The sequence below is a fragment of the Etheostoma spectabile genome, chromosome 23 (genome assembly GCF_008692095.1).
Source record: "Etheostoma spectabile isolate EspeVRDwgs_2016 chromosome 23, UIUC_Espe_1.0, whole genome shotgun sequence".
Taxonomy (NCBI): domain Eukaryota; kingdom Metazoa; phylum Chordata; class Actinopteri; order Perciformes; family Percidae; genus Etheostoma; species Etheostoma spectabile.
Window position 1 is genome coordinate 7,120,848 of NC_045755.1, and position 12,563 is coordinate 7,133,410.

The following is a 12,563-nucleotide window of genomic DNA, read 5'->3' on the forward strand; positions in this document are numbered from 1 at the left end:
CACACTGGAAAATTAGAATCACATCAAGGACCAGTTTATTGCCTTTATGTCATTGAAAAAGTCAAATATCGGGAGGGATCAAAATTTGCAGGGGCCGGATTAAGCCCACGGCCTTGAGTTTGACGCGTGTGCGCTACGGCGACAACAGTTAAATTTAGGCACCAAAACGACATTTAGGAAAAAGATCCTGGTTTGGATTAAAACACACCAGAAGAACGAACACGTTTCCTGGGTGATAGTATCACAATTGTATTATTAGATTAGATTGGATTTTGCATAATTTAGCATTATTTTCTGTCTTTTGTCGCTGTATCCCTTCTTGCCACAAACCTTTTTTTGTTTTATTTTTAAAAGGATTTTTTGTCCATTATTAGGCCTTTTATTGTGACAGCCGCAGGTCAGAGTCAAACTCAGGCCTGCTGCGTCAAGGAGTAAACCTCTCTATACGGGCGCCCGTTCTACCAACTGAGCTATGCGGGCGCCTGCCGCAAACCTTTTTAACTGAAGACATATTGGCATGTCACAGTGGGGAAAGCACAGGTGTAGATAATAAATGTCACTATGTTTCTATGACAAGTCAAAATGGCTGCCATGAATAAGGCAGACATTAAAGGTGTTTGTTTTTAAAATACATTGGCATAAACATTACCTTTTAATTGCCAATTCTGACTAAGTATATAAATGCAAGTTGGATGTTTTGCTCAAGTTTCACGTGGATTTTTAATTTAACCCCATATTTGTTGATGTTTATGGTGTGCCTCTTTCTTTTATCTTCACTTGTTTGTTCACTGGTGGTAAAATGAGTGGAACCTTACCCACAGCAACACTTCATTGTATAACATTGAATTAACAAAACCCTTGTGTAACTGTGTGTTTTGATGTTACAGACGGGGGGCAGCATTGTGTTCATCATTCCCTTGCTCTTTAAAGAGGTGCTAGCCATGTGGAGAGACAGACAAGCGCTGCGGCGCCAGCTGTGAACACGTCAACATCTGCCAGCCATAATGTTCCTACTCTTATCAGTGGCAACACAGCAGGGCTGCTCACAAACAGCTGCTTTTTGGTGAGTTTCATGAGGTATAAAGATTTGTGGGACACTGTTTCTCACAGCCACGATGGTTAAGCTGACCTAGAGTTACAGAGTTACCAGTTAAACTCCCACAATGACCAGCGTTTGTCTATAAACACCCACGTGAGCAGGCACAGAGTCTTTGAGCACAACACTGAAATCGTATCCACTCGCTAAAAGCCTAAAAATGTACATGCACATTTCTTTTAGTGTGCATATGAGGATTTATAGGTGGGGCTGAAGTGCCTGATTGAAAAAGGCTTTAAAAGGGACCTAGCTGTTTAGTCTGTGATTTCAGGGCTTGCAGGGCCATCACGGAATGTACTACTGTATATATGTTAGGATTTAATTTAAATTGATGTAAAAACCCTTTTTAAAGGAGATACTCCTAACTTAAGTTCAATAATGTTTGGCTTTTTAGATCAGAAGTTCTTAACTTAAAGAAACCTTTGGGATAATTTGGGTGTCAAGGTTGTCTAAAGAATGTGAATATTAATTGTAATGTAGACATTTTATTGTCCGTTTTTGTAGATATGTACAATATTTTTGTTGTTTTTGGTCGATCATGAATATTGCACTGTAGTACAGTAGGCAAAGTCTTGAAGATTTTAGTGAACCACTCAGATCTTAGCTTGGTTCACTGCCACTTGATTTCTGTGTACAGTTTTGTGTAATCAGGATTCGAAACTACACTGTCTGCAGGGACTGGTTCTCTTGATTCTGTATAATGTATGTGTCATTCCTTTTTCAAGTTTTGTGTCTTAAGTCACATGCAATTGCCATGAAATCCCCCTCACACAGACACGCACACACACTGAGAGCAACACATTAAGAAGAACCATTGTCTACCATTGTCTGACCTATTTGTTTTACAGTGTAGCATGGCCTAATGCACTTTAAAGTGTATACTGCATTCTGGCATTGCAGAAGAGACACATTTTGCCTGCTTGCAGCAGAAGCTGCACTTTCTCACGGTTGTTTGGGGAACTTGATCGCCAATCTGTGTCTGAACAGATTTAAAGGCCAATAAAGATAAATTACTCACGATCAGGGTGGGAAATGGTCTTATCACACCAGCCATATGCTAGTTAATAATTGGGCAGGTTGTCTACTTTACTAGACACTGTGGTCAGTAACCAGCCATCCAAAATCTTTTGTTCAAATCAGTACTTTGGCCAGTAGACACAACGTTTAGTTTGCTTTGTTGCGTGTAGATCATTTAATGTGTTTTTAACATTTGGGACATCAGGGCATCTTTGTATCATCATTACTGGGATGAGACATGTTTTTTCTGCTATACCAAGAGCACTGGAGCATACAATGAGACTACACCTCCGATGTCTCTGAACTTGCCAAGTGTAATAGAATGTAAATTGAAATGTTAGAGGAATGTGTAACCTTATCTATGATGTATTTATTTTGTTGTTGTTTTTTTTTATTCATGTGTACTTTTTGAGTTGTAGCTCATGTAGATGCACATTTTCCTTTTAAATAAATGCAAGTTACATTTGACAAATTGCAAGTTATTTACAGAATATTTCAGATAAGATAGTGATGGTATGGGTAGATTTTTTTATTTTTTTTTGTTTCCTTTCTAAACTTAATTTTATTATAGTTTTCCTGTTGCATTAAGACACTGTATTGCCATATTATTGACTGTGCCACCAGGGGACGCACTATTACACAAGAACCCGCATCTTTCAACCCTTCTTTGCTTCTCTCAATGCATCTACGGTCACAATACTTGCTCACAACACACAAAATATAATGGAAACAAAAAATTCAGACCAAAATTTTGTAGTTTATATCAATATCATTCATTAATGTTTTATTCATTTTGAGAAATCAACAATTAGAAAGGCAACAGTGCACCAACAACCCAGCAATATATTTTCTTTACAATTATTATCAAGCATTTTGATGCCAATACAAATACACTACATGTTACAAGGGTACATAAACCAGCATTAAATAACAAAAACAAATCCTATACAAAGATTATTATACACTCATGCATATACAAAGTTATAACAAAAAAACGCTACACTTTACACTTTTTTTTTTTTTTTTATAGCTGCGACAGGCGAAATTTGCTTAGGCACAGTGAGACACTAACGGATCAGTCTTGACATTGTAATTTCCCTTGTGGGATTAATAAAGTATAAATTCTTCTTCTTATTATTATTATTATTATTATTATTATTACATACATCATTTTAGTTTTCCACCCAACATACTTGAGGACTAGTACCAAGGCTACAAAAACCCCTAATGAACCAATGTTAGAAAGTCTAGTTGAAGGAAAACACATTTTTAATCATTACAAATGTCAAGTCATTTCTAATCTGTTATGAGTATTTATATGTTTTTAAAAAAAAAGATTACCATAAAAAAGTTCTCTTGTCAATGTTTAAAGTAGTGCAAAATATATACTGTCAGAAACAACACAGTCAAGACATATGGGGAATTTATAATTTCAAAAAAACTCAAAATAAGTTAATATACTTTGAAAGTTTTGTCTGTGAAGATAGGTGCCCACAAACATTGTCTTACACACACACGCACACTCATAAAAAGTTGGCAAAAAAAAGCAATGAATTCTGAAAATGTAAAACAATTTCAGAAAGCCATGTTTGCTATTTTTAGATCTGTGAAATATCACCTTGTTGAGCCATGAAAGATAACATGATTGCATCACTACATGATTATATTACTGCTTTCATGCCGATTTTGCGCCGATTAAGGCGTGTGGTTCCTGAACGAGAGACTGAGAGACTTTAAAGGGGGCCGACAAAAGCGTGTCTGAATCACAGGCCACTTGTCTGGGTAGAAAAATAAATCTTTTGATCTACAAGGGGTCTGTGACATTTTCTGGTGAGCGTTCCCTTTTTAAAGTTTGTCCCTTTCCTTTCCCGCACACCACCACTTTTTCTCTGCTCTGTCTATATACGGGGGAGCCAAGTGAGGCTGCGAGAGAGGGATAGACAACAAAAGTGCCCCCCCCTCAGACACTCAGGGGACCCAAGTTTCCTCTGCTCGGAGCTGGGCCCCCAGTCTGACACACTGACTCTTTTACCTGATGTGAAACTCAACACTGAGTGAGCACTGAACCTCGACCGCTTTTACCACAACAAAATAATAAGCCCCGCTCCAACCCCCCCCCCCACCCCATGTTTCTGCCTCTGTCTCTGTTTCGCCTGCATCCTGAGCTACATTGGTTTTGTTTTGCTTTTTGCATTGAACACGTACATAACTTGTTTGTTTTACTAAATCACTTGATGAGGTAGTAAGAGTGGATGTATCCAGATTATGGCTTTTTATCCATGTACAAATTACAATGACTGTAGGTAGGGAGAAAGAACATACTATTTGAGTCACCCAAACTGCGAGTTGAGCAGTTGTGGTGTGTTTACACTATTTATATTTGACGATCTTGTCACTTTTGAGACCCTTCTTTGACCCATTACTGATCACTCAGTGAGTGACTTGTATAAATGATGTTTCTAATTTCACAGCACAGCAATTTCTCTTTGGTTTAACTGCCTCAGCTGTTACAACTCGACCTCAGGATTAACACCAAACCGACATATATATACAAACGCTTGTTATTATATACACACAAACATTTATAGAACGGCAAAGAGAAGCAACTCTACTCTTCATATAAAAGCGGAATTGAAAGGTTAGGGTTCCTCTGAGCTGCAATGTGGTGCAAAAACGCCACACTCGCTTCATGGAGAAAATGGTTGTATTGAACAACTACATGGTGGACATGACGACAGAGTGGAAAATGTCCACATTATTACAAGCATAAAGATGACGTCACAAATTTGTACAGCCCCATTATGCAAATAATGCAAACCAAAAAGGGAATATGATTTGTAGTTTGTAAATTTTTTATATATATATACCAGTACGGCCAACGTGACCACGGTGGAGCATATATGACCCATAAGGACTTCCAAACACCTTATATTGCCTTTATTTTACCCATCCAATTTTTTCTAATTTTCCTTTTTTTTTTTGACGATCTAGCATCACGAATAAATAAATGTACAAATAAATATGTACAGGTACTGCCACGTTAACTTACTGCTGAACCTCCACCGTTGACCTTCGCCCTGGAGCTAATCCCAGTCGCGCTGCCACATTTTGAGCCCCAGGTGTGGTTTTGACCCCTGACTTGACTCGTGCTATCAGAGCCACGGGGTGAGACTAAAGGCTAAGTGTGGTGTAAACCAGGAATAGCAACTCACCTAATCAAAACCACCTCATGACTTTTAGCAAGAGGGAGAAGAGAGGTCGAGGACTGACGTCAAATACCATCCACAGGCCGCTCAGAAGAAAAGTAACCTCTTAAAACTAGAGCCGATTTTCTGTTATTAAGAGTCTGCATTCAAAAATAATTTCACAGTATAGTAAAAAAAAAACTGAGGAAAACCGTATGTAGAATATATATATATATATATATATATATATATATATATATATATATATATATATATATATAATATGTATAGTTATAAACAAAAACCGTTCCTAAGGTCTGAGCTTGATTAACTGGGATAATGCTAGCTTCCTTGTGCTAAAAGTGTAAGATATGTGGTGTCAGAGGCATGCTGGATGAGCTTGCGGACCGTCCGTTACAAATTGCTACATACTGTATATACATATAATTTGACACATATCTATGTGAGGTTACGTGTAGAGGGATGTCGGCCACTCGGTGATCCTCCACTGGGTCGAGTTGTGCTTTTCTACTGCAGAGAAGATGCTTTGTAATGCAGAAGCTTCATCTTCTTTACCTTGAAGAAATCTGGAGAGTAAAAGAAGACATTGCAAAGTGAGGAAAAAATACCTTCCGGACGACTCTCATGACTAAAATCACTTTACTATATTGTAATACATAGTGTCAATTTTTGGGTGACATAAATAAAACAGTATTAGCCAAGAAAGAGAATAAGCAAATCTCCCAAATGACAAACTATTTAATTAACCATTTATTTAAGATATCTGGTGGACTGACCTGTGATGGCAGACTGTCTGCGTTTTCCTTGCCGTCGGATCCGGTAGCACCCCCTTGTGGTCACCTCCAGGTACTCATCCCCAGACTCGGACGTGCTGCTGGACCCTGGGGAACACTGGCCCGACGAAGACGATGTCCGCCTTTTGGCCATTGGACATTGCACTGACCTAACCGTACAGCTGCGGTAAAACGCCGGCACGTCCTCGTAACTGAGCTCCTCCCACTCCATGTTGGACCCCCCTTCTGGCATTTCTCTCTGAAAATCAAAGTTCCAGCGCTTTTTGGCCACCTCCACGTTCATACAGAGCAGCCGCTGGAAGTCCTGCTGCAGCTGCTGGTGGTCCACAGGCCCAAAGAGGTTTCTCCGCACTGGCCCCACCTTCAGTTTCAAGGCCTCAATGCACCCCGGGCCTAAGAGCTCTGGGTTGGATGCCTCCTTAGCTGGTCCCGCTTGTGATGTTGATGGAGAGGCCATCGCCATATCCCTGTCAGAGGAACGAACACAAAGTGTTAGCGGAAGGTCAGAGGTTGAGTCTTAGGCCTGCAGAGTTTCATTTAGGTGTGACCTGGGTATTTTAATGGCATAAATTAGTTACAGGCATACAAGTCATTGTGTCCATACATACAGGCAGTATCTGCCCTCTTGGGCACCTTTCTGTTTTATGTGATCAACTACATGTGTGGCCCTAACCCACTGAGTAATTACTGCAGCAACAGGTAACTCAACCGACACCAAATAAATCTCACAACAAAGTTCTCTGCCCTGCCGTGTCAAAGTGAACCTGATTCTCCACCTGCTCGGGTGTCTGCCAGTCAAAGGTGGACCGTTAGGGTCGGCAGGTCACATAGAGAAAAGGCCCATGCGTGCTGTCAGGAATGTTTCCCACATACCTCAGCTAGTTGCCACATTTAATTAGAGCAATACTGTTGAATTCGGAGATTGATTTCCACGCTGCTAATCATTTTTCTATCATGCTTCTCATCATATCACAACCTCTGATATAGAGTGAGACATAGTTTTACAACACATCCCTTGCTGACTGCATCAGCTGTGTGTAGGCAGTAAAAGAAGACACGTTTTTGCTGGGAGGGGCAGTACTTAACTAATATAGAGCTGAGAGATATGGGTCTATTGCTGATCAATTACTCCACTATGTATAAGGTCTGAAATGTATTTTCCTGTATTTTACTAAATGAACTGTTTGAAGGAGTTAAATCAATAACATCATAACTACATTATTATATGTGTATCCGTTGATCTTCTTTGTATAGGCGCCCTGTGTCAAAACATTGTCACACCTTTCAGTTAATATTGTTTACATGGTATGTCAATGCATTTGCGTGTAATCCAATGATAGTAGCTAGTCGTGGGCAAGGGGTGTGGGAAGCTGAAAAGGGGCCCCATAGTGGGTTAATCCAGCCCTTTCCCAAACCTCTAGTTAAGAAAGAAATTGTTCACAAGTAACAGTAATTAAAGCACAAAATATTCACGCATTCTGGGTTCTTTGATCTCTAGTTGTGTCATTAGTTGGAGAAAAACAAAACAGAAAGAAACAAGAAATGAGTAGTGTGACTTTTGGAAACACCAACATGGGCATCATATCAGCCCAAGATCTGCCTGAAGACAGAAGTAAGAGGAAGGCTTGCAAAAACACTACGTCACAGGGGGGCTGAGAGGGGGGGGGGGCAAAGCGTTGCGCAAGTGTTTGACCCAGAATGTATAGATTGGAAGAGCAATCCAAATAGTTTGTAATTTTACGATGCCGGTCTTTATAACCTGTTTTTAAAAAAAAAAACGTGTTGGAAACCAGCACAAATCCAAAAGTTTCATCTAAGTGCGTCATACACTGTGGCAGTATATTCATTAATATATTCAACCCGCACAACTTCAGTTTCCTCGTTTATGTTTCCTTCAGAGCTGGATTGGGATCTATCAGAAGACTTGATGGAACAACACATCCCATAATTACTTTCTTTCACCGACGGAGCAGCTCTCTCTCTCCGAGTGAAAGTTGTGTTCGTCAAAAAACGAAGTGGGCGCGGTATGCAGATAAGTTCTGGCTACATGGTCGGTGCACCCACTCGCAGAAAAACACCCTCAATATCTCGCACTAAACTGCTTTTTAAAATACTGCGTATACATTTGCATCTCAACTATCTCTGCAAGCCACAACACAGTACGGTGCAATGTTGAATAAAACTTTAAAAGTTCACTTTAAGGTTTTGTAAAGTGACTTTTTTTTTTTTTAATGACTATTCAGAATGCAATTTACAAATAGTCAGTCAACACAGTTCGTAGTCAAACTAATTAATATATGAAGGTAAGTAAAAAGGTAAGAAATTAAACAAAAACAAATAAAAGGATTCAAAAGTGCTAAGACTTTCATAACACCAGTAATGATACAGACAGCAGGAACTCTTCATCAAACAATCTTGAGTAGACATAATCTAAATGTGGAAAATGTTGCCTTGTGGATATGGACTGGAAAGGGAGTGGAGTGAGGAGTTAAAAAAAAAAAAAACTGTGTGACCCAGTTAGATTCTGCAGATGTGGGTCAATGAGATGCGACACAAACAGCCCACACCTTGTCAAATGTTACACACACAACAGTCACATGATAACCATTTGAATTTTATAAACAACAACGAAATAGAGATTACTAAACATTTACACTGACGTTGACTCCTAAAAGTCAAAACTGCATCAACATAAGTTTACATAATCCAGACCAAATCTAAACCCAAACGTGAGTAAAAAATGAACCAGTAGCCTACGTCAAACCAAAAAAAAAAAAGCATTCTTACCATCAGCTTCAATGTCTCAAAAGTAGGCTATTCAAAAGTTCCACGTCTCGAGCGTTTCGTCCCCAAACTCTCTGCACAATTCATCCAGTCAGAGGAGTGAGTGTGTGTGTGTGTGTGTGTTCCTGACAGCTCCGTGGAAACAAACACACTGTCACGTTGAGTATAGGCGCCACCCACAGGAGGGTCGTCCCTGTCCCTTTATCTGCGACGTTTGTTATGAACTCAAAAGACAGCGGGGACGTCCTATACGCTCCTATAGAAGCACAGACGGTTAGTATAGAGGATCTTTAGTAGAGAAGTCTGTCACGTGGTTGGTTGACATATTAGAGTCAAAGCTAGGTTTTTTACGGTCTTTTTTATCATCTACAACCTGACTGTAAAACCTTCAGAATATAGATAGGAATGAAGCTAGAAAGTGTTTTTTGTAACTACTCAGATAACAGTCTCTAAAGATATGAATCGTCAAATTCAATAGCCTACATTTAGCAAGACGGCACAGGTGAATATTAATGAAACTCCCTCCAAAAGAAAAGTCCAAAATCTCAAAAATTGACCAGTGCATTAAGATGTTTTTGTGTCACGCTGTAATGCTACTTCATTATAAATGTAAGCTTTAAACGTGTTAATAATGATTAGAAATAGCTTCATATCCTGTTGTTAGAAAGCTAAAATCTCCTTATGTAATCTGCGCAATACTGCTCCAGACCTGTTGCTCTGTTGCGCCCTTGTGCCCCACTTTTCCTTCGGCTCGACTATAAAAGTAGGTCAAATACCTTGGCAAGGCCCGCCATTTCCACTTCTCCCTCAAATGTGACATACAGTACATTCTCGTGTAGCGCTCTGCATCACGTGTTGTTTTCCTCCCCGAGTCACGTTGAGCTGACTTTTCCAGCTTGACTTCAACTTCTGCGTGCTTACATGCAGAAGTAGGTTAGGTCTACAGCATGACGCGGGGGGGAAAAAAGGACATAACGTCCCGAACGGCACCGTCATGTGCATTAGGTTCCTTAGGAAGAAGTGAAGAGAAACGCTGTCATTCTCTCTTCATCACAGAAAAACACATGTTTATGACTTCTCCACCTCTTAATTGGCTTAACGTCTTGAAGTGGTAAATCAGCAAGGTGGAAAATGTAATTAGTTTTCACTGGTCAAGGACTAATCTGATTTTAAAGGCACATAAGAATTTCTCTTATTTTACTCAAACAGTACAATGTTGACAATATAGCCATATACTATTTACAGCACACATTTTCTGACTTATTTACCGTTTCATGTTTAATGTATCTTGGTGTACACCAACAAAATGTGGATGTTTAACTAAAATTGATGGAGCTGAAACGATAAAACATAGAACTATAGAACATAAAATGAATCGGCAACAATTTAGACAATCATGTAAGTCATTTTTAATCAGAAAATGTCAAACTTTTCCCGGGTTTAGCCTCTGAATCTCAATATTTGCTGCTTTTTCTTTCATAAGAAACTGAATATATTTGGGATTTGGACTCAGACACAACAAGGCATTTGAATGTAATTTGGGCTCTCACAACTTGTGATAGGTATTTTCCATTGATTCCACTGATTATGAATCACTTTAACCACTGAGTATTACATTTTACTCCATTCTTACATTGCACTTTTTTCTCCAAACTGTTTGGTATTGCCATTACCACTTGTTGAATGACTGCTCAGAAGCATTTGTATTCATGTTCACTTCCCATAACCCTTCCTACCTCATGTTATGACACATATCTTTCTTTCCCTAACTATTATGAAAACTGTAGGTTCTTCTTTCCTATTATAATTGATAAAGGATTCCCCTCTTTCTTATTATTACAGCTTCTCTGTCACAGTGTATTACATGGGCAGCCTTATGCTTGCATAGTAACACAGTAATGCAGTATTCCTGCTTGCTGGCCAACACCCTCACTCAGAAAGGTTTTCCAGGTTTGACACACACACTCACTAACTATTTTTACACATTAGTCAACGTCTGTACTGCCTCGTACGTTTTTCCTTCTCAGACACTGCAAATGCATGCCACGTTTCTAAAAGTGGCTTATGAGATGTACTGCTTCAATAATTTCAAAGTAGGTAGCAGCGATCGCGGAGCGGTCATGTGTGTGTGTGTGTGTGTTTGTGTGTGTGTGTGTGACAGGGCCTCACAGAGCCTCAAAGTTAATATGTCCCCACTATGAAATCTTTCTTGGTTGGACAAAGCTATTTTCACATGGGGGGGTCCAATCAACAATCAAGGCAGTTCAGCACAAGGCTCAAAGGAAACAAAACAATTTCCCTATCCAAGTATGTGGATGAGTTTTACAAACATCCATAAATCTCAACGTTGCACTTAACATGCTTTATTTCTGAATGGTAAGGGACTGTGAACAGTTATTATGGTAGGGACGGGGTTTGAACCTTATATTTGACTTTTTTTAAAAACAAGACCTTAAAAAGTCCACCAGGTCTACCAAAATAAACAAAATATTTTGTATGAACAACACGAAAAACGGATCTGACACTGCTTCAGCGGGACAACATCATTAGTCTGAGCCTTCCAAATCCATTAGAAACTGCAAGCTAAAATCACTTCTGTTGTGACACTATGATTTAAGTTTAATTAGGTTTTGGCACAAAAACAGCTTTGTAAGGTTTAGGGAAACGTTGCTTGGGTTCAAATAACTTCTTCGCTGAGGTTATGGAGGCTTTGTCGTCATGGCAACAAGGACAAACACTCGGTGTATTTGCCTGTAATGCTAGAAACGTTGACTGTTGGTAGGAAACGGGAAACAAACAGCGGCCTCTCATAGTAAAGTTGGATGTTTTGTTGATTCATCCACCGACCTGTCGCTCTATAACAACATCACCTTGCTTCCCTTCATAATTACTGCAGATTTTAGAATACCCCTAATCACACGTTTGGGGTGGAATTAGCAATTGCCAAAAACATAAAAGTGAACCAAAAAGTAAAGGCGACTGTTTGTGGGTAAAAATAAACGGCGCACTATTTCAATCTATGCTTACTATTAAAATCCACATCTACTGCTTGTTTTTACAAGCTATGGTCACTGTAGTTGTCAACGGAAAATAATGCCCTGACACAGAGACACAATCGTTGTTTTCAGCACATGACTTAATGCACATTTATGATCCATTTTGCACACAAAAGGCATTTTATGTACATTAACATTTTGATGTTTAACTAAGACAAAACATACATAACCTTTCCCTTTTCTGATCCCTCTAATAATCTCCGTACGGTCCCTAAATATTAAAAAAAGATGTGAAGATAATTGCAGAAGGATCTGCTCCTCCACTGACATCACATCTTCAGCACAACTTCTTTGTTATTTTTAGTTTTGTCTATTGTTTTCTCACATGCTGAGTTATTTTAGATCTCTCCCATCGTGATACAGTACATAATAGTCAATCAGGGTTGTGTCCCAGTTCCCTAATTCCCTACTAATCTGTGTGTCAAGTGGTCTTTATACACTCGTATTTGAGGATTCATCAGCAGACAATGAGGCCCCAGCAGCATGATCCCTCACTTTTTTGTCAACTCTCTGACCTGTATTTACAGTTAGCTTATTGTTCGACATTAAATTCCCAATCCTTTTCTTGTTGTCTACAGTGCTGTGTGTTTTGGTGTGTGCCCCCCCCCCC

General features: G+C 39.3%; 2 protein-coding genes and 1 long non-coding RNA gene across 3 annotated transcripts in view; 1 reads left to right on the forward strand and 2 right to left on the reverse strand.

The window, feature by feature from the left end:
- The window catches only part of slc37a3 (solute carrier family 37 member 3), an 11,387-nt gene extending 8,279 nt beyond the window's left edge, over nt 1-3,108 (forward strand). Inside the window, exon 14 of the mRNA XM_032505115.1 lies at nt 888-3,108. Coding sequence (XP_032361006.1) covers nt 888-980 — 93 coding nt within the window. The 3' untranslated portion in view covers nt 981-3,108. The remainder of the gene's footprint in view (nt 1-887) is intronic.
- The window catches only part of LOC116673034 (uncharacterized), a 17,313-nt gene that overhangs the window by 1,524 nt on the left and 3,226 nt on the right, over nt 1-12,563 (reverse strand). Inside the window, exon 2 of the long non-coding RNA XR_004327718.1 lies at nt 7,087-7,091. This is a non-coding gene — a long non-coding RNA (uncharacterized LOC116673034). The remainder of the gene's footprint in view (nt 1-7,086; nt 7,092-12,563) is intronic.
- cdkn1d (cyclin-dependent kinase inhibitor 1D) lies at nt 3,444-9,159 on the reverse strand. Its single transcript, XM_032505116.1, has 3 exons — nt 8,901-9,159; nt 6,096-6,580; nt 3,444-5,885 (listed from the first exon to the last, which is right to left on the reverse strand). The coding sequence occupies exons 2-3, from the start codon at nt 6,574-6,576 to the stop codon at nt 5,827-5,829; spliced, it is 540 nt and encodes a 179-aa protein (XP_032361007.1). The 5' UTR covers nt 6,577-6,580; nt 8,901-9,159; the 3' UTR covers nt 3,444-5,826.